The sequence below is a fragment of the Brachyistius frenatus genome, unplaced genomic scaffold (assembly GCF_029030835.1).
Source record: "Brachyistius frenatus isolate BFR_SWC_R1_liver_20210118 unplaced genomic scaffold, ASM2903083v1 Contig_10, whole genome shotgun sequence".
In the NCBI taxonomy this organism is placed as follows: domain Eukaryota; kingdom Metazoa; phylum Chordata; class Actinopteri; family Embiotocidae; genus Brachyistius; species Brachyistius frenatus.
In genome coordinates, this window is record NW_027210609.1 from 4915620 (window position 1) to 4938087 (window position 22468).

At 42.8% G+C, this 22468-nt stretch overlaps 1 protein-coding gene across 4 annotated transcripts in view; it reads left to right on the plus strand.

Moving 5' to 3' along the window:
- The first annotated feature begins 505 nt into the window (after positions 1-505).
- Positions 506-22468, plus strand: part of cbfa2t2 (CBFA2/RUNX1 partner transcriptional co-repressor 2) — a 37993-nt gene continuing 16030 nt past the window's right edge. For 2 of the 4 annotated variants that reach the window (XM_069691014.1, XM_069691016.1), the window contains exon 1: positions 16472-16647. Coding sequence is in view for 1 of the 4 variants with exons in the window: in XM_069691012.1 (XP_069547113.1) it covers positions 841-868 (28 nt within the window). In the remaining 3 variants the exon portion in view is untranslated. The other 2 variants (XM_069691012.1, XM_069691015.1) reach the window with 2 other exon arrangements.

A 22468-nucleotide genomic window follows, 5' to 3' on the forward strand; every position in this document is an offset into this window, starting at 1 on the left:
GGATGGAGAGATGATGGTGTGTGTGTGTGTGTATGTGTGTGTGTGTGTGTGTGTGTGTTGGGGAGGGGGAGGGGGGGGGATGGTGTATCTCACAGCCTTAGCAACCAGCATCCAACTATTATGCTCGTAAAGAAGAATAACACGTGAGACTCTGGATGGTGTCCAGATCCAGTCTGACTGTGCAGGCTTTTGTGTTCGGAGAAGAGAGTTCTGGCTTACTAACATCAGGCTCAACGGATGACAACTTTTCTTGTTCACTAATATTGTTGTGTGTTTTTACGTGTCACCACTGCATCCCTCAGGGCTGGGTATTTTCAAGTCACCGCAGCAGTTTAATCTCTTCCCCCCCTGTCCTTGCTCGTTTCAATGACAAGTTGCGGAGGCATGGCCGGGCTATAGATTTAGGCTATGAACAACACAATCAATACACCCACAAGTTGAGGTCATAAACGACTTTGCTCAAGGCAGTGGAAGTGTGTCTGCTGTGAGGATTATGCGAGCTGAGCTGCTGTCCTATTGTTGGCGCTCGGAGTTAATCATTAGAGACACCGTTTCCCTGCTGTAACGGAGCGTTATTGGCTTTCCGGTTAAATGCTTACTACTAATAGTACCGCCCACTCAAGTCTTCTCCGTTCAGTCTGAGGAAAAGCTACCTGATGCCTCGCGGTGAACCGGATCGATCGTCTCCTGCAGATCGTGTCTATTTCTTTAAATCAAAAGTGTTTTAGAGCTTGTTTTATTCCGAGGAGTGCCAGCCGAAGAGAAAGGAGAGAGACTTGAAAAGACTGATCGCATCAACCATCATTCTGCGAGACAGAAAACTCAAAAATACTGAAGGGCATGGTCGGAATGCCGAGTGCTTTAACTTGTAAGTAAACCTTCATGTGATTGTTTTTCCATGTGGAGATTGAAATGAATCATCTGATTTACTTTTATCTGACATAGATCCACAGGTATGCACAGACAGATTTGCACCTGCTCAATATGATGCACAATGTTGAGTCATAACAAATAGCCCAGATGTCCTTGAGTCTTGTGTTTTACATAATTAAGGGGCCAGATTCTCAGCTAAAGAGATGTCTTTGCCTGGTAATGAAAATATAGCAGAACTATAGGCTGTATCTACATAATGCGGAAAGAAAACACTCTATTATTTTCAGTCTTCTCCCACAGGGAAGGCTAAGTCTCCAGAAAAGACCTTTGAATGTGTTACTTCAGATCATATCAAATCATTATAATGAGCAAACAAAAACTCAGTCATCCCTTTGTCTGCTAAGATCTTACGCTCATTAGGATCTATTAAAGAGTGAGAATAAACTATGCATAACACATACTCTATTGGATGCATTATCCCTCATATAGCCCCACAAGACAGCTATTATGCTCCCATTTGATTGAATAGCAGCTTGTGGTCTATGTGTCTTTTCAGCGGAGGATTTGGAGCCCTTAATCCACCAGGCTAAGTTTTTTTTCTCTCTTTCCACCATCTGGAGTTTACAGCTTTTCAAGACAAAAACACCAGGCGGTGTGAAACCAGGCTGGAGCTGCTGCTTGATGCCAGGAGGAGTTTTTTTTTCCCTCTTTGCCTGCAGTTTCTTCCTGCTTTACATCAGGGGTCAATAGTACAATCCCGCAATGCAAGTGGGAGTCAGCGGGGCCCGAGGGCTCGAGTGTGGTGTGACTGGATCACACTTAAATATTTGGCAAGTGTGGTTTTGATGGCTGAAGATGTGTTTAAAAACAGTTTTTTATGAGGTCATGTTGTAGCTCAGTGCTCCAGAACCAACAAAAATCGTGGCATCTTCGGTTTGAGTAATAATATGTAACCTAATGACAATTTAAACAGCGGTTCATGATGGTACAGTCCAGCATGCAAGTGAGGTCATCAGGGCCCGAGGGCTTTATTGTTGACATGTTGCCCTGAGGACTCCAGTTGGTCCCTTTTTCACGACAGAGTGACACATAATCACACAATAAACACATGACTGTTATATTGTGGTGGCGATGATGATAATGAAGATGGTAATGGAGCGACAGTGGCCAGCAGGGAGCAGCAAAGTGTGTACTGTAATATAAAACTGTAAACATTATGGATTCTGAGTTTGAAACCAATTTTTGTTTTGGAAAATATTGGTTCCAACTATGATTAAAAAATGGTCAAACATGAGTATTTCTCTGTTTTACCGTAACTGCTTGTTTAGTTGGAGCAATGTGACGATACGCAGAAAGCCAAATAGCCTTCTCGGAAGCACTTATGCTCCATGCACACTGGGAGAAAATGTGTTAAAGAGCATGTAGTCTCAACATTGCTACACTAGTCAATCATTTCCATTCTCCCTTGATTCAATTAACTCTAGTCAAAAACATGTGCATAGTTTGGAACACCCGATGATTTTCCCTTTTGCCTCATCTCTTCTTTTCTTTGGGCTGGGTTATGGAGTCAGATTCCAATCCTCTGACATTAAAAGGGGAAATAAACGACAAAGGGGCCCTGCAGGTTTGCATTAGAGACTTAATTGGTTTTGGCTTGAGTGGACTGTTAGTGTTGCCAGACGTGGGCCCTTTGTGTTTTGCCATGTGGGAGAATTTCCTCGTGCTGGAGGTAGCGAGAGGTGCCTGCAGATCTTTTGTGAGTCACCCCTGCAACGTTTCTTGTCTTTGTGGACTCTGTGTAAGCATGCGTGTCTGTGTTTCTATGCACGTGAAATGACATTTCAATTATGTATGTTGAACATATATATATACACAAAACAGTTATATTGAATGGTTTTGTGCTTTTCTGCGTGCTATAAATGCTTGTAACTGTGTATTGCTATGTGTCATGCATGTGCTTGGCTGTGTGTTTGTGTGTGTGCAGGCTCTGAGCCCAGTATCTTCTCACTCCCTCTGGTCTCTGCGTGGGTCTTTTCCACCAGCACTACCACCTGTTAGTGTTTTACTCAGGCCCCAGGGCCACAATGAATGCAGAACCTTCCAGATTTGCTCATCAAGCCCATCAGATTGGCTCCCTTACTTCAAATCTGGCTCCCATTTCCTATCACAGGACTAATCTGAGCTGGATTCCTCAGTGCAGTTTAGCTGAGTTGAGATTGTGTGCAGCTGAACAGGTTTGAGCTGAGTTTTGACTAATGACTGATGAGCGACAACATTTTGTTCTGGGCTCCACTGTTGGATCACACTTAAGTGTTTGCTAAGTGTGGTTTTGGTGGGAAAAGAGATGTTTAAGGTCTTGATTTATCAGGTTACTTGTTGCTCAATGCTCCACATGTGTCAACCACAACAAAGGATCTGACATCTTCTGTTTGACTAATCACCTGTGGCAAAATGACAGTTTACACAGACTGTTTTTGCCAGTGCCATATATCTACTGTTAATTATCCTATGCTGTGAACATTTTAGACAAAGATTTAAATTAGGGCTGATTCTATTGAAGCATTTAATACCCTTTGGCAGGAAATGAAAATATATCATCTCTGCGGCCTATTATCAAGTTCACTTGTCCTGAATCCCAAACCACTGCAAAAGGCATCATCAGTCTTCAAACAGATAGGATTTGTCAGGTTCTGTGTTTCGTGAGACCTCTGAGCTTTCTGTCCCATTGTCTGTTTCCAATTAAGCACACTGTGTTCCCCTGTGTATTACTTCAGACTGCGTGGCAACCTGAAGCAAAACTTTAAAAAAAGAAAAGGGGAGAGAGAGAGAGAGAGAGAGAGAGATAGAGATAGAGAGGAGTGACCAAACAGTTAAAGGAACAAAACAGTGAGAGATTGAGAGTAGAAAGGGATTAACTGTCAGGGAGAATGTGAGGCTAATTGAAGCCAGTTTTGCACAGCTGTTTCTTGTTGCCGTGCAGCGCTGCGCAGAGCGGCTGCGAGGATAGGATCCAGATGTGATCTTGCACCGTGGATCACCCGGCAATAACAATCCTCAGAAATACCAGCCTTACAGGAGACGGGGGATATTAGAGTGTCCGTGCTCGTCTACCCCGTGACAAAACATCACTTCTCTGCCTCTGAAAGATAACCCAGCTGTGCTTTTCACTCTTGATTGCAGGTCTTAGCTTGGCTCCTGAGTGTTGTTAACACTGTCATTTTGTTATACTGCCAGCCACCGCCATGACCTCTGTATTCAGGTGTCACTAGGTAGCGTAAACATCGCTTTGACACATTTGACTGTTCCAAAAAGGCAGCTCGCAGGATTTGAGAATGGTTTTGCATATTTGTCATATGCCTTTTGAAACACTCAACCAAAAGGGATTAAAACTTCTTTTGTGTGTTCATCTGTTAAAAGTGTTTCATTTAAATCATCATGGAAAAAAAATAAATCTGCGTATCCTTTATCAGGATGGCGAGATCCAGGTCCTATGGTTGTGTGCAGGCATTTATACGCTCATCCCCTTTAAGTGGCGGGAAATTTGATGGGAACAAAAGGGCCCGGTCACTTCAGAGTGATCGGGCAATGAGAAAAAAAAAACAAGTGAAAGAAATTAATCACCACATTATGCTTTTTTTTAATGCCCGTCTCCCTCAGTTCCCACTCCTCATGCCTTTCTCACCCCCCCACCTCCCCACTTTCTATCATTTCCCACTTGGCGCAGACAAAGAGGAGTTAGCATTGGTTACCCTTTTTCTCCACGCCTTCCAGGGTTACTCCAGCACTTCTTTCTCACCTCCTGTTTCTGTCTCATGTTTCTGCTTCTCTCCATCCGTCCTTTCTTTGTTCCTTCTTTTTTGTTCCCTCTATTCCCTCCATATCCTTCTGTCCCCACTCTTTTTGCACCTCCATTTATTTTGCCCTTATCCCTTCTTTCCTTCCCCATTCATTTGGCCACCATGCAGAGTCTGACTGCAGCTGGCCTGTCATCTACCAGAGGAAAGCTGAGATTCAGCTGTACGGCATGTTGTGGAAGAGTCAGTGTGAGAAATGTCTGTGCAGGGTCTGACAAGATGTAGACAAGATCACACCTTTTTTTGATCCTCTTTTAATTTGTCACCTACTTTTTATCAAAATATTTATAATATGACCCTTTACCGCTTCTTTTGCGAATTATATTTCAGTAGATTATAAGAATTAATACACAGAAATTATCATTGATTATCAGATGAAACATGTGTAATGGTTATGGAAAGTATATGCAACATGCACATCCAAGAATCAAAAAGTTCTGACACAGATAATCCCTGTTTCTCATCGTGATAAATAATTGAATGTATGTTACATTTGTCTGGTCTCCCTTTATATATTTGACACAAACGCATGTGCAGTGAATGTGACAAAGATTTTATCCAGCGTCAATAACACTACCAAGCTGCTCTTCCCTTGTGTCAGTTGTGAGTTGTATGACTTTTGTCAAGTTCACCTCATCTGTCCCTTCTCTAATTTCACCCCTGCTGGGCCTTGTGCTGTCAGACATTAGGCCCTGCTCTCCTGCAACACACACACACACACACACACACACACACACACACACACACACACACACACACACACACACACACACACACACACACACACACACACACACACACACACACACACACACACACACACACACACACACACGCAAGCCCGCATGACAGACTGTCTGCTCTTGCTCCCAGCGAGGATCGTGTTCTGGATGCTATTGTTTATGTGTCTTGTCCTCAGCTGGTGTCTCTGCTTGTTGTCTTTGCTTGTTTGTCCTAGTACAGTACCGTAGCGAGATGTCATACCACTCGTGGGTATGCAAAGCAACAGCCAAGCAGGTGCTGCATCAGTCCCCTGTAGTTCAGTTCGATTTTTGTTGGATTTTGGTCTGCTAATGCTAAAGAACAACTGGGAAGGCAGCAGGCAGTTTGGCATCGTTTGTTATGTCTTGAAATGAAAAAGAACCAGAACAAGTAAAACTGTAAATACCCACACATGCCGCAGCAATCAGATGTCCACACACACATTTAAGGATTGTATCACGACACTGACAAGACCAAACATCCCCGAGGCTTAACCTTGGGAAATGCCAACACGTGCCCCTGAATGTGTGCGTGAGTGTGTTTGAGCAAAACCAGCCGTTATTTTCCCTCAGCTTTAATTGAGCCCTTCAGAAATCCCGAAAACTGTTACGCACACACACGCGCACACACACACACACACACACACACACACACACACACACACACACACACACACACACACACACACACACACACACACACACACACACACACACACACACACACACACAGTAATGCCTGGAGGCTCTATCTCTGCCTGGCCAGGTGTTCCCGGCTCCGCTGCCAGATGAACCACCTGCAGATCACAGGTGTGGCCATCGACAGGAAAGAGAACAACACAGCTGCTCCTGCAGCCTCGGGGGGGGGAGAAAGAGAAAGATGGAAGGGTTTATATGGAATCCACTGCTGGTAGCAGGAAACTTCACACATCAGGCCAAAAAAACACAGTGTAACATTAAGTTATTGGTGGTGCTGTCATCACATGCCTTTCAGAAATGATAACTTTGCCTTTCTCAGCCCAGTAAAGTGCAGCAGCCAGTGTGATGGCAATGACAAGTGTTGGAGATATTGTGACATATGAAAGTTAAATTCTTAATTGGAGCACTTTGCCACCTGTGATGTGACTTTTTCTCCACTGCTGATATTCATTTTGATCTAACACTTAATTAACTCATTAACTCCATGAATTCTTTACTACAAAAAGGTTCTTACTTTCTCATACATTTTTTTTGAACTGGTATTTTTTCTTGAATTATTTAATCATGCGTACATTTATTGTTTAATCCTTGCACATTGGGCAATGTGTCCATGTTTCAGTGATAAGTGGAGAACCGACCGTTAAGTTCGTCCTCATTAGTGACACCCTTTGCAAAGAAACTAATTTGTAAAGGATGAATTTCAAATTAGGATCATAATTAATTCCCTATAAAAGATTTTTAAGAGTCACAAATCTTTTATTGGCGAGCTGTGAACAACATGCAGAACAGTATTGTCCCTATAGTAAAGCCTGTTGTCCTGAGAGGAATGTTTACTGCATGTATTACATCTGTGTGTGGGCTTGTCCACGTCTTACAGAGCACACACTCTTTTTAAGACACAACTTCTCCCAAACATGGAGTTGTTTATGAGAACTATTCATGTTTATGTGCTCACAAATGGGTGAAGCTGGCAGCACACAGCAAGTTCTGATCTAAGGTATCATTTTCCAATTATCAAAATTGGTGCATGTAAGGATTTAATTGTAAGTGCCATAGATGGATATCCCCAACTGTGTATCTGGTCCATAAGTTAAACAAGGGAGCGGCTGCAGAGAGTTTGTAAAGTGCGTGGTTGTTGAATATCGTTTAAGCGGAGTTATTGGTGAGGGGGGTTTGGCGTCTGGCTCTGCACTTGGCTTCACTGTGTGGAAACTTTAGGAAGATGCAGCCAAGTGAGCGTGTGACCCACCACTCATAAATTTTAAGCACACATCCAGCCACTCTCACTCTCTCTCTCATACCAACACTTTCTCACTCACTTTCCCTCTTACTCATAAATACACACTCATGCATGCATTTCTCACTCTCCCTCATCCCCACACTTCTTATATTTACTCATCTCTACTTGTCTCTGGCTTGTATTACACACATAGACACAGTCGTTGCACCGAAGAGCAGCCGTGTGTCTCCCCTCCATGTGTGGAGTGTAACAGGAGATCTGATGGTTTTTCGTGGGTGAGTAGGCGGGTCAGGCCTTACTTAAACTAATGGCTCCCAGCAGTGTTGAATAGCCAGACTCACTGGAGCCGAGGCCTGAGGTTTTGGAATGCCACTGCCGGCTCAATGCCTGCCTTTCATCGGCAGTGAGTGAAGGAGAGAGAGTAAGAGACAGAGAAATAAGAGAAAGGAGGGGGAGGAAGAGGAGGGGACAGAAGAAAATACAGGACTCATTTGTTATGGGTGATATTAGGATGACTGAAAAGAGAGCACACATCTATTTGAATGGAAGGACTGAGTGGGGAGAGGGCAAGTAAGTTGGTAGATGTTGGGGGAAGAGCGGAGGGGAGAGGCGTGTTTGGGCTTGTGGGATGTCAGGAGGGGGTAAAGTACCAGTCAGTGGTTGTTTTGTGTAAGAGCACCGTGGGACCCCCCTGACAAGCCGCTCATTTGTTCTTAATGTAATTGAGATAAGCTTTGAATTAGTCTTGAGGGAATCAGTGTAGGTTTGAACTGAAGCCATGCCCAAAGTAAGGAAGAGAATTTGAATATTTATCCTTTTTTTTTGGCCTGTTATTCAAACTATTTAAGTGTTGTTGCCCACAAAAAGACACATCTTGTTGGGAAGTTCCAAAAATCGGATTAAATTTGAAATAGTGTATATGTTATATGACATATCTTTAGTCTGATGGTATAGCCCATCTGTGTTTGACTATTTCAGGTGCTATAGAGCAATGTTTTGACGAGCCTGTGTTTCTAGCTCATCCTCTATTGGCATACACACAAAGATGCAAATATAGTGAGCTCCAATTGTGACAGTATACACCATGAAATTTAACATTTCATTACTGGACTGGCACAAAAAATGTTGAGGCAAAAGTTCACATAGGGTGAGCTATGAGGCATGAGCTCTACTACCTCGGTCACATTGATTAAAACCTCAATGTCCTGAGCAACAGCTATCTTAATATAACACCTATGACTCCCATTGTGAACTAAGAAAAGATTGATCCACACAGTATTCCTAAGTGGTTTAAGTGCTATATTGCCTCTGTATATATTCAATCTGTATAGAGTGTCATAAAGCAAATCATTGACGGGCACCATAAATTGTCTAAATATTAACCAAACTGCCTCTGCAAGTCTCAGCATGGAATAAACAAATCAAAGTAGCCCTAAGGCCCCCTCTGTTCTGTATTCTTTTGCACATGTTGCAGTTCAACATGTACAAGAATCATTATAGACGGTGACTGTGTATATGAGCTGGTATCAGACTTGAGGGAAGTGCACAGCTTTGCAGTTCTTAACAATCTTGGCATTTGTAAGACAATCGTGATTCACACAGCTTAAAGCAGGTTAAACTTGTAATGCTTATGGTGGGCCTGCATGTCAGACTTTGGAGTGCATGCATGTGCCTGCTTCTTGGAGGCAGTTTGTACCAGGGTAAACTAAATATGTATAAAAATGTGCAAAAATCATTTATTTTGTACATTTCATGCCAGCAGTACGCCCAAATCGATAGTCCTCATACAAAGTCTTGAGAAATTGTATAAAATAGCATCAGAAGGATTTCAAAATAGTCTTGTGCAAGTAGGCAAGCTTCAGGTTAGGTGATTGTGAAATATTAAATAGCATCCTATTAATAATGCATTCACCTCATAAATCATGACATCATTGTCTAGTACCTTAGCTACTTAAAAACTGCTGTCTTAAAAAGTTTTTATATTGGTGAGCCTGCCCTGTTCTTACTCAGTGTTGGATCATAACCAATTTTGTTGTATTGGCGAACCTTCTCTTAAACCACATACTAAGTGACAACAGAAAGAGGCACAAAATTAGAAGCTTTGCCCTGAAAACAAAGTAGAGTAGCCTATGTCAAAGGGCATGTTTGTGAAATGATTTGTCCATTTCTGTGGTTAGCCAACTGCTATTTTTTTCAGTTTCTTTGGTATTTAAGGGCATCGAAATAGAAGCAAAATGTTTGTGTGCAATATATGTGTATGGGTGGGAAGTTCTGGGAACCTCAACATCCTTAAATACTCTTTAATTGCCACTGTCCAGAACCAACACATAGTGAAATGGAGCTTTACGCTATCTGTTTTCTGTTTGCATGACCTATCATTTATCTGACCCTGCAGACAGAGAGAAAATAGCCCTCACTTTACCCTTGATTACTACCGAGAAGCATCTTATTTGATGTCTGGGATTTCTTTCTTTCTTTTTTTTTTTTTTACAGTAAACGATCCTCCAGACAGACGCGGACCTGGAAAATGACATGTCCCTATTAGATAAATGTGCTGTAAAGGATGTAATGGAAAATGCGGCCTTGTAAGATGAGACAAGTAAATCTATGGCTGCATCAGATTAGCCAACATCAGGAGTCTGAACAGTGATCAGATGGAGGCAAAGAGGGGAAGAGGAGAGGGAGGGGGGCCATGCTGGTAAGAAGGGTCGAGAGAAGGGGGGCAGCATTGATTTGGTTTGGTGGGAAAACTAGCAACAAAACGAATGATTACCCGAAAATTATTTCTCGAATAGATAAGATAGGGAGAGTGGAGAGAAAGAGGGACAGACATCCAGCTCTGAACATTTTAAAGGACCCTGACACACTAAACTAATGATCTTGGGCCATTGTTGCTGATTGTTTGTCCTCTTTGCTGTGTGTCCTGTATTGAGGACTCTTGTCTTTTTAGCAGGCATGTGGTCTCTTTAAGATGATTTTTTTTCCCCATCTTCCATAAGCAAAGTATAACTGCTTGAAATTGCCATGGGTGATGTTCATATAGACTCTACTTTTGAACACGATAAACACGAACCCATTTGAGGCAACAACAGTACCAGTCATGTGGTCATCAGTTGATTTTGTGGTGGGTTCAGTTATAAAATATGTTTTAGCCACCCTAAAGCTTAAATACAAAGCAAGTATGCCTCTATTTGCTCTAGTTCTTGTTGTGTCAGGGGCCTATAGAGACATTCTGGCCAGTGAAGTGAAGGCTGGTGTGAGTTTGGCCGTAGAGAGAGCTGTTCTGGCTCACTTCCACACTGTATGACGTCAGACAAGCTTAAAAACCCATAAGGCCACATTCACAGTACAGACACATACACGTGCAAATCGCAAAGATTGACTTAACAGAGTGCTAAGCTGCAGCTGGGAAAAGAATACAAAGCGGCTCAAAAGTTTTTTTTGTTTTACTTTACTAAAGATCTTTGTCATCATCTCACAGTGATTTGGCTGCAACTCTCCCAGTGAAATCCCATCACTGGGGTTACCCTTTTAAACTCTTCAGTGTGCTGAAAACAAGATACTCTCACCATTTGTGAGATGTCTTGTGAAAATCAATGTAATTCCAGTTGCACACTGTGTTAGAGGCAGCATCTCATATTTTCAAATATCTATGTTATGAGACTCATTTGAGATGTCCATACAAGATCAGGATCATGGGGATGCAGTTCAATGGGTGTGGGGTGATGTTGTGAAAACTTGATGGCCTTATTATCTTGATCAATTCATTTTATTTATAGAGCACCATATCACAACATGTGTAATTCAGGGCATTTTACACTGTAAGGTCCTTATAATATTATTGTATTGTTGAGATCAATATTAGGTTAACCCACAGACAAAATATAAAGTTAGCAGCTCTTCAGTCATTCTGAATTACAGCAATTTGTTGCCGAATCAAATATTTGCATGCACTTTTAACATACCAAAAACCTTGTAGTCTATATGTTCTGTCATCAGTCTAGCATCATTAGCATACTTGCAAATTGTTATTATTATTTTTTTTTTGTAGTTTTAAGCTTCTTGGTATTTTATCTCCTTTGCTGCAACATGACAATACCAGTATAGCCCATTTTTTTGGCTGCATTACTAATGTGGGTGTGAAATGTCAGCTGGGGTAATTAGCCTTGAAGTAAAATGGAGATCAGCCATCAGTCCTCTTTTACACATGCACTTTCCCCACGTGCACCACTTCTGTATTCATGTAGGTATATAGACAGGGCTGTATCTGCATCAGTTGTCATAGTAATGACACCTTAAAAAGCATTGCTTTCACCAGTGGCTCAGTTATTTAGTATTGTAAAGACTGTGTTCAAGGTGAATTGAAGGGGTTGTTGTCAATTAGATGAACGACACAAATACACAGATGCATGCAAATAAAGGAAAAGACACACTGAACCTTTATGTCTTCTTTTGTCTTCAGCAGCTTCCTTCGGTTCTGAATGTAGACACAGACACAAGCAGAAAACTGTTCTTATTTTAGTGATTCCTATCTTGTTTCCTAAAGCTTAAAAAAACCGATTTCCTCTTCTCCTCCTTCTCCTCTTTCTCCTCCTTCGCCTCAATCTCGTTTGTTCTACCCTTTCTAAAAAAAAAAAAAAAAAGGGCTGTTTACTTTTTCTAAAAGTGGAAGTTTGGCTCGGGAGCGTGTGAACAGAAACAGATGCTGCACACTCTCTTGTTCTGTCACACTCTCTCTCACTTTTTATCACTCATATATACACACAATGGCAAACAGCTGCACGAGATGCGAGCAGCTACAGAAAATGAAAACCATGCAATATGCACAGACACATACAGCAGGTTGACTTTCTATTACAAGAAAACATTTACAGCAAAGGATAGTTTACTTGTTTGGGACCCTTTTATTCATCCCTTGTACATCGACTGCTTCTGGTATAAAATCCTCCTTTACAATGACAATTAGCGTAAGCAGAGAGCGAAAATGGTGCTGCATTTAAACAGCCCGGTCGCGGTGGGGGAGGGATGGGGGCGTGTGGCTGTGTCGGTATGTTGCCACAGGTACTGTTCAGGACAAATAAAACAGTTGAAGTAACAGATTAATGCGTTTGAAGGCTAAACAGATGCCAAACACTGCACAAACAGTTTGTAATGCTTCATTCAAAGCGGCTTCAGCCGTGCGTGGAAAAAAAAAGCGCAGCCCTCTCATTCATTTGAATGGGGACAGACTGTCAACACAGCAGGGGTGTCAACACAGAGCTGCTGAGCAAAAAAGAAGTTGAACTAGACTCAGGATTGGTCCATGCTAATGAGTGTTAATTAAAAAAATTATACTTAAAAATATTAACAATCCCGCCACAGGAGCATTTTAATACCATTTCAGAGCTAATTTGATATCAAATGACAATTCACTGGACATGACACCAAACAACTTTAACACACCGTATTTGATGACTGAGATTCTGTGACATGCAGTGTTGGTCAGGTTTAGGCAAAAAGGAGTCAGATAGATATGGTTAAGGGCAGGTTACAAAATATGATGGGTCACCAAATACGGTGCAACACTGGTGCTCCATGTACGGCTGGTATGCTGCTCAACAATAGTCATAAATCACTTAAATAATCACTTGAATGCGCATATAGGAAGAAGTGTCATTATAAAAGGCAGAATTCAACTGCACAACAGCTCCTAGTATAGACAACAAGGTCAGCAATGCTTGTAATTCGTTATCCATGTTGAGTTGATAGTCAAGGCTGAATAAGTTTGTTTTTCCTCCAGAAAAGCGTCTCGTGAAAAAGGCGAATTCGGAACAGACACATCCGTCCACACTAAAATGCAATCCCCGAGTTTTCAAACTAAAACTTGGTTCAACAGAGTTTTAAAAAGTCTCCATTTGAGTGATTTAAAAAGGCTGGAGTCATGTGGATGCCAGGTGTATACATAGCAAAAGTCGTGCATTTTAAAATGTGAATATTAGTGTGGAAGTAGCCTCAAATCTGTGCAATGCAATGTCACAATGCTTGGTGCTTCATTGCCAAACACGAGCAGGTGCAAATTTCCAGTGAATTACTTTGTTAAAGGAACACTGTATTGCTACTGTTTACTTTGTGAAGATAAAATAGGTGCTCCCCTGACAACTTTGTAAAATGGTGACTGTGAAAATTACAAACTGCTGTGCAGGGTTTTGGCATCTGATAAGCCTGGAAACACATTCTGTGACTGAAACTGGAATTCCTGAATTGTCTATAGCACCTTTCACCCAACACTTACACCTGAAGCAGCACAAAGCGCCGCTTTCGGTCTAAAAAAATAAAATAATAAATAAATTAAAAAAAAAAAACGATACGGGAAAGCCCTTTCCTCACAATTGCAATGTAAACTGTAAAAAAAAAAAAAAAAAACATTGTCCATGAAAGGAATCAGAGGCGGGGGAAGGGATGTTCTTTGTTTCCAGCGGCAACCTCCAGAGGGTTTCCAATCAGAACACAGGAAATCAGGTCCATAAAGATGCTTTATTGTAACTGAAGATTAAATGTGATGTTGTACAACACTGGGGTTCTGCAATGAAAGGAAAGGAAATATAATTGGCCCATGTCAATTAAATTGCCCTGACCTAAGTGCTAACACAGTAGCTTATTCAATTATCCTGGGTAGCCATAAGTACCTACAGGCTAATTTAAGATATACGAGTGACCTTTCAGTCGAAGAAATTTAATGAATTTTAAAAAAAATGTTTAAACTGCCACTTAACATACTTGCAAGTTCCCATGTAGCTCTTTGTGGAAACGATCAAAGTAAAATTAGACACAATTATGCTGAGATTTGTGCTTTCATTGAGTGACGTGGCTTTTAAACCAGTAATAGAGAAAATGGCAAAGGGCCAATTGAAATAATCTGTGGTGTCATCTAAAATCCTATGTTGGTTATAATGAACAGTATAGCTTCTCATGCCATCTCTGCCTTCCTCCACTCCCCCCCTTCACCCGCTCCCTCCACTTCCCCCAACCACCTGGCCTTGCCTCTGAGCCCGCTGACTGACCAGATGCACCCTGAACAGAGCAGTTCTACAGGAAGAGAGAAGGGGAGCCATAGGTGATCATGGGTGAATATTTAGTCAAATGTAGTTTTTGACAGCCCATTTTAAGATGAAAATAACCCACTGCCTGTGTGTTGTGTGTGAAGCGACACATAAACAGTCAAGGTTGCCACACTGTTGTATTTCAAGCGGGAAAGCTTGTTTGCGTCAACATATTCGTGGGCTTTTTACCCTTTGCCGTGTGAGAAACTAAACACACACCGTGGAGGTTGAACATTTTTACATTTCAACCGCAGAGAATCTGTCGGCTCCCGCACACTTCACCCTCTGTAGCATGTGAAACACACACGTACACCTGCACATACACACACACACACACACACACACACACACACACACACACACACACACACACACACACACACACACACACACACACACACACACACACACACACACACACACACACACACACACACACACAGACAGACTGCCCCTCTCATGGACTGGTATTGTGTTCAAAGGGCCTCATATATTATGTCATAAATTACCGGATGTAAAATTGTTTTTTCTAATTTGTATTGGTTCAAACCAATGAATACACTTAGTCATAAAATCCTTTATTTATTTATATTTGTTCAAGATAAACATGATTTATTCCTCCCACATCTTCATTATAATTAATCACATATTGAAGAAAAAAAAATGTCACCATAAAAAACAAATAGCACTTTAGTTTTATTGTTAAATGTGATCTAGCAGAGTTAAATGGCAAATACTTTTTTTTTTTTTTTAATATAATATGCTCACTGTATTGCTTATAAAAATCAACATCTGTCAAGTATGTTCACATAAACTGTCATGGCTGTATTGTTTTAAAGACGCAATAATGTTGTGTGTCCAACAGGCCCGCTGGATGAGTCTTAAAAACACGACCACCACACAAGTGGTTCAGTGTTCAGGAGTTTGCGTTTGATTGTTTATGGGGGCAACGAAAAGGGGCAGGACCTTCCCCTAATGAACTGTTTGTGTTTATCCCGACGCATTTGCTTGTTTGTTTACCGAGCCAAGTGTCTGTGGATTCTCACACGCTGATCTTGTTCTCTGAATTGTTGGTAGTCTAATTAAAAACAGATTAATGCTTTATTTACCCAGGGCTTAGCGTGAATTTAGTGCGATCCTCTGCACTTTCTAGTAAGTCAACTGATGGAGGGAATAATAGGCAGGAGCGACTCAAGTGTGCAGGCTGCCACATCTCAGCCAGGCACCATTATCCCAACCTGCATTGTCCCCTGCTCTGCCACTTGTTTGTGAGCCGGGGCATAAATCAGACAGCGATTTAAGTTTAACTCAGTGAAGATGGAGCGCAGAGGATAAGAGAGTAAGAAGAGGAGAGAAGAATAACTCATTCATGCTTCTCAAGTGTCCCCCAATGGGTTTGCTGGCAAAGGGAGAGCTGAGCTGGCCGCATTAAGGAACTGAGACAAAAGAGGACTTCAGAGAAAGACTCCTACAAGATGGGGAGGAGGGGGGGAGAGGAGGGGTGGTTAGAATAAAATAAATAAAAAAACATTTTAAGGGGAGATCCCCAATTCTCTTGAAGGGGTAAGAGAGGAGGGTGGAACACCCCTCCTCCCCTCCCCTCCTCCTCCTCCTCCTCCTCCCTCCCCCAACACACAATACACACTCTCACACATGCAGATGAACACGCGCACACTCGCGCACACGTTTGTCTCCCCTGGCACAGCCTCTTGTTTAGCCTTTAGGTGCCAAAGCAATTAGTTATGTTAATTGCAGGGTCCATTGCCGGTGAATGCAGGTTGAATAGGGCCAGTCAGCAGTGGATGATTGGCCGGGATCCATGCGGGGGGGGGGGGGGAATAAATAAATAAAAAAATGAGTGGTGGGGGGGGTGGGGGGGGTTGTGACGTCGGCCTCGTGAAAAACAGAGGAGAGGACAGTGTGTGGGAAAATAGGGGCGGAGCTTGAGAGGAGAGAGAGCGACCGAGAGGGTGGGAGGCTCAGAGCTGGAGAGAGCAGGCGAGAGAGCGGACGCGAATTCAACGAGGAAAAAAGACATTGGGAGAAATTGAGCACAACGGCAGAGGCAGACTGAGAAACGGAGGTAGTAAGAGTGAGAAGTTCACATGAGAGGAAATCAAAACGGCAAAGCCAGAAGGAAAGTAAGTGAGAGAGAGAGTGTGTTGTTGTTGTTGTTGTTGTTGTTGTGGTGCTGTGCTGTGCTGTGCTAGCTGGTCCGCTCGGTCATCTGTCTCCATCTGGGTGCCATCTGTGTCTCTGGCTCTGGCCTTCGCCGCACTGGAGCTCACATATGTGGGAATGCAAACACATGCCTGACATATGAAGGCGGTGGAGCCACAGAAAGGGACAAAAAGCCAAGGATAAGAAAGCACACACACACACACACACACAAAAAAAACCAAAAAAAAACAACAACCCCGCCACTGCAAAGGACTGAAGAGTGGACTCTACTGGAGTGGAGGTAGGAGTCAGCGTCTGTCTGTCTGGGTGGATTTTCATTTAAATACGGTTCATCTAGCTCTCAGTGAGTGAGTGAGTGTACTTTGGCGAACAGTGCGGTTTGTGTGTGTGTGTGTGCGTGCGCGCCTCTATTTGTTTGTGTGTGTATGTGTGTGCGCGCACGCTTCATCCTAAATCCCAGAGCTGCTCTGTACTGTACAGATGGTGCTTCATCCTTTCCTCTTTATCTCTTCATCCTTGTTGACTTGAGGCCGGAGGGAAGCTCCCTCTACCTATATACACGGACAACTTCAGCTGCCACATGGACACATTAGGATCACTGTCAAACATGTGTCCTGTTTTGGTTTAGAAATAGGAATTTACCGAGCAGGGTTTTCAGGAAGAATTTCTCCAGACAAACTGGAATACAGATTTTCTTCTCCTTTTTCTGTCTATTTTACTCACTGGAGTTTCTTTTTCCTCATCTTTCCATGTTTGGCATAACGTGGGGAACGTCAGTAGCAGTTATGTATTTTGTTTTAAGGGTGAGGGCGTTTGTTTGACATCTCAGTAGGCAGAGTGATTCCCCTCAAAGCACAGCTTCAGTGAGAAAGAAAACAGCCAAAACCTGGAGCTTCCCGTGGTTTCTTTCTTTATTTGTCAGCTCTCCCCACATCCCACCGTTCTCGTCCGCTTGTGGCGGTAAAAGAAGAGTGTAATCGAGCTGGAAAGGGGTCAGACTTTCTGTTATTTTTTTCTTTCTCCTTAAAGGAGCCTTAAGTGTAAACGGCAACAACAGCGATAATTAAAGATAATTAAACTTGAGCTATGTGATTGGGTTTGTGTGTTAAAGGAGCTTATCTCCCTCAGCTGTCATTTACTCGGATAGTAATCACTTATTCCAACACGGCAAGCCGAGCAGAATAAACTAGGTAAAGAAGACATGTGCATCTGTTGTGGAGTATGGCAAACATATGGGGAGAGGAGGGAAACTGCTGTCTGTCTTTCATGCTGTGGCCTACACATTGACATTAATGGGAATACGGATCCCAGTGCAAATTGTACAGTTGCTGGAGGAAATGTTTTTTTTTTTTTGTGCCTGGGGAGAAGTTGCGTGAGCGAGATAGAGAGAGAGAGAGAAACAGACAGAGAAAAGACAGAGAGAGACCTGGCCAGTGTCACACCAGGTCAGTCCATCAGGGAGATAGGAGAGACTAACTGTCAGCTGCACAGTCTCAAACCAGAGACCCCTGTCTGGTCTGCTGCACTCCGTCACACTCCTGACAACAGGCGGATAAGTCTGTGTTGTGTTTGTGCTGAGGACTTTCCCAGCTTTTTTTTTTTTTTTGAATTGAGAATTTTTATCCAGCTTCATTTCATTCCTGACTGGCAGATTTTGTCCTGGATTTATGTGGCTTTGAAGTTGGTTTTTTTTTTTTATCACATACTTGATAAGTGCATGTTTGAGGAAGCCAGCGTGTCTCGTCTCCATGTGTCTCCCAGGTGTCTCGCAGACATGGCGTCTGCTGAGCTACAAGGTTGCTTGTCTTATAACCCTCAAACCCAGCTGTGAGTTTTTCTCTGTTTTGAAAGTGTCATAGAAAATAGAGGACCAGACCACCGTGACCCCCCCCCTCCACTCACCACGCTATTATCTGAAGAATTCATCCGCAGAATATCCCCCGTTTTTCAGCATGCACATATAACGCACAGAATAGAGCAGCTGCTTCAAGAGCTTACTGCAGGAAGTGCTCTATTAGTTCCAGTGGCGAGGGGCTGTGATATCTTGCCCCGGGGGTTTGTGCATTTCAATGTGTGTGCTTCCTATATCGTATGTTTCTGTGCGTGGACATGAAAGAGTCAGGTCATTTATTGAAAAGAAAGTAGCCCGTCACCACAAGTAGCGCCTTGAATGATTGTTTCGTCACGAGTATGCTGGGATGCATTTGCGTCAAGGAGCACCTGCAGGTCTTTCCATCTCTGCTGTTGCAACACTATTGACATTGGATCCTCTCTCCTTGTCCTGAGTGAATGAGTCAGAGTGTTCTTGCAGGGGTCTGCTGACCTTTTTGCCAGCCTGAGGGACCTGCTCGGTGACCCAAGACAAGAGTTTTATTTACCGTGCTGCTTTAGTCTGAGAGAGAGGATCAGCACATGCTTAAAAATGCTGTAAAATTATCTTGGTGGATTTCTTTTCTGAATTGAGATTTAGCGGCTGTGTAAATACAAGAATACCACTTTTACAGTATATTTGTGGTTGATGAGAGAGATTAGATATAACCTGCAGTCTGGAGATGCAGATAGAATCAAAACAACTAGCTCAAAGCAACTAAAAAGTGTGCATGGTTTTGTGGGTGGCACAGAAGAAGTTGATTCTCAGTTTATTCAGCAACATTTGCTTCCCCCTCACCTTCCACGGAGTCATTTCTATGTTGGTTAAGATGAAAAAAATATAATGCAATGTAGCCCTAACGCTAAGTTTTCCAATACTTCACCGAGGAGGCACACAGACAGAAGGAACATTGCTTTTCTGTGGGCCCTTGTGAAAAACCTGAGCAATACGATGCATTTATACTTTCCTGGGTAGACACTGTAATTTTCCATTGCAAAACCCAAAAGGCAAGAGGTTGATACTGAATGGACTTAAAAAAAAACAACAAAAAAAAACATGTGCGGTGGTGTTGTTAGGTGTGTGGGTGGACAAGAGACGGGTGGCGTTGCCTCTCTCTGTATGAATTGTCTGTCATAGTCATTATTTTCTCTCTTTTTCTCCCTTTTCTACCCTCTTTTTTTATTCTGAGAAAGTGGGGATACAAAAAAAAAGAAACTCCCTCCTCTTTGCCTATAACGATTTGGTTAAGATTGAAAACTTCAACAATGCGCGCCCGAACAATTGGATTGTACAACATTCAAGTTGTATTTTCATCCTGCTTTGCCGCTGTAAAGCACTGTGTGTTATAAGACAGGAAAAAAACAAAAACATGGGCTTTTAAACATATGTGCTCTCAAAACCATACAGTACCCAAACAAAGAGATAAGACTCATCACAACAGACTTCTGCCCACACACACACACACACACACACACACACACACACACACACACACACACACACACACACACACACACACACACACACACACACACACACACACACACACACACACACACACACACACACACACACACACACACACACACTCTGGCTATCTGGCTGTGTCTCATTCCCCACATTGTTTTGAGCACAGCTGGCCTCTTTGTTTTACTTATCTGTCTCTCTCAGCGGTGGTTGAGCTCAGGTCTTTTATACAGCTGGGATAAGCTTGCCCACAGCCCTGTTTATGGGCTGTATGGCTCATTCCCACTGCGCTGCTCTCAGCTCTGATTCAACGCCTCACCAAAACCTAACTGCGACAGATTAGTCATGTGTATCGTCAGTGTTTGAGGAAAGGATAAAGTCTTTGTTTTACTACAGTGCAGTTAAATTTGTTTGGTTGTAGTTGGCCCCTATGCTTTGCTCACGAGCTCAGTGATGCGTTTTACTTCATGTTTGATCAACAGTATGTGTTTGAAAACCTGTTCGGAGAAATGTGAACACCGTATGCCATGATATTCCCTGTGATGTGACAGGTAATGTCTTGGCAAAATACTGTTTTTTTTTTTTTTTTTTCCCCCATTCAGTTTTCAGAGAGCCTTAAAGCTAAAAGGGAAAATCTCCAAAGCGACTGCCATGTTTACTGTGAAGACAGTCCTCATTCAAAACTCAGGATTATTGTTCATGAAATGCCGAGTCGGTGTCAAGAACGGCAGTGTGATTGTCTTCAGCATGGCACGTGGTGATGGCAACATCTGGTTGGACCTGAGCCCAGGCCATTTGGCTGTTAAAGCCTCTGACACCTGGTCCGACTACAGACCAGCCTTAGTGTGGGCTTTGTTTTCTCATGTCTAGAGCTTGTATTTAGTTTTATAGACTACTGTAACTAACTAGTTCAGCGTTTAAGTGTGTCTCGGTGTGTGTTTTAGTTTATGGAGTTGAGGAAAAATAATATTTTGCCTGGCTGCGGTGTAAGTTGATTGTCTGGGTTTATTATATATAGGAGACATCTCGTCTTCGTCCTCCAGACAGACACAGTGATGGATATCAGTGTGTGTCTGGGGAACTCTGTAAGTCTGTTCTGACATCATCATCATCATCATCATCTTAAAATGAAACGTGGCGGGGGCAAAGAGCATAAGGACAACACAGCATCATTTTAATGCTGCCGTGCACCTGTAAATGCTGTTGCTGAATGTTTACCACGAGGCGGTTTTAGGTTTAAAGACTCAACAGGCTCATGGTGATTGATAGGCAGGCTAACCAATTAGTTACACAGAGGTGAGAGGGGTTGTAACCGGATAGGCAGATAATCCACTGACCCCGGTGAAGGGCAGCTGGTGTGTATGTGTGTATGTCACATCTTTTGTGATTTGACTTCATGATTGACAGATTATGCCACTGTTGTTATCTGTGTGTGTGTGTGTGTGTGTGTGTGTGTGTGTGTGTGTGTGTGTGTGTGTGTGTGTGTGTGTGTGTGTTGCACGCGCGCGCGCCCCGGGCAGGCCATTTCACAGGTGTGTATGTGTTACACCAGGGATAACTGTCCCCTCTCCTCTCAGCCGATGACAAACTCAACACCTGGTAAATGGGGCACACACACACACACACACACACACACACACACACACACACACACACACACACACACACACACACACACACACACACACACACACACACACACACACACACACACACACACACACACACACACACACACACAGACAGGCATGATGACACACATCCACTTCCACCTCCATCCCTCGTGGCCCAGCTGTGTGTGACGCAGTCGACTGTATGAATAACACACATTCATTTGACCTATTGACAACGGAGCCTGAAACAAGAGGCCAAATGCAGCTCCGTGTGGAGTGTTCACTAGATAGATGCAGTTTCAGCCCTACGTTTAGGTCGATTTAAGTTATGGTTCTTTATGAAAGAAGGACGTGCTTTAAATAGCCTATTTGTTATTTAAAGTTGGAAAAAAATGATCAGAACACAGTCTTCCCTATAATAAGCATTGGTGCCACAGTAAGTCCTGGCCTTGCTGATACAGTGGGTCGCAGCAGTAAACAGAGACAGTAATCTTGTCTGTAGTGTTTTCGAGTGCTTTTAAGGTCAGCAACTTCAGTTCCCATCCAGCCGCTCTTCTCCCTGCGGTCTGACCTCATATACACATGGGCACTGTCTGACCTCTGCCAAACCTCCCCTCTGCTTCCAGCATCACATCACTGTACTTCTTTTTACTGCTCATTCTTAGTTTTTTTTTAGTTTTTTTTTTTAGTTTGTTTTATGGACAACGTCTGTCTGCCTCGCAGTCCCCTCTTTCTGTTTTTTTCAATGTGCCAGTAAGTACATTTCCATCCCTGGGTCCCCTTTTTTTTTTTTTTTTTTTTTTTTCTCAATATGTGGCATGCTGGATTACC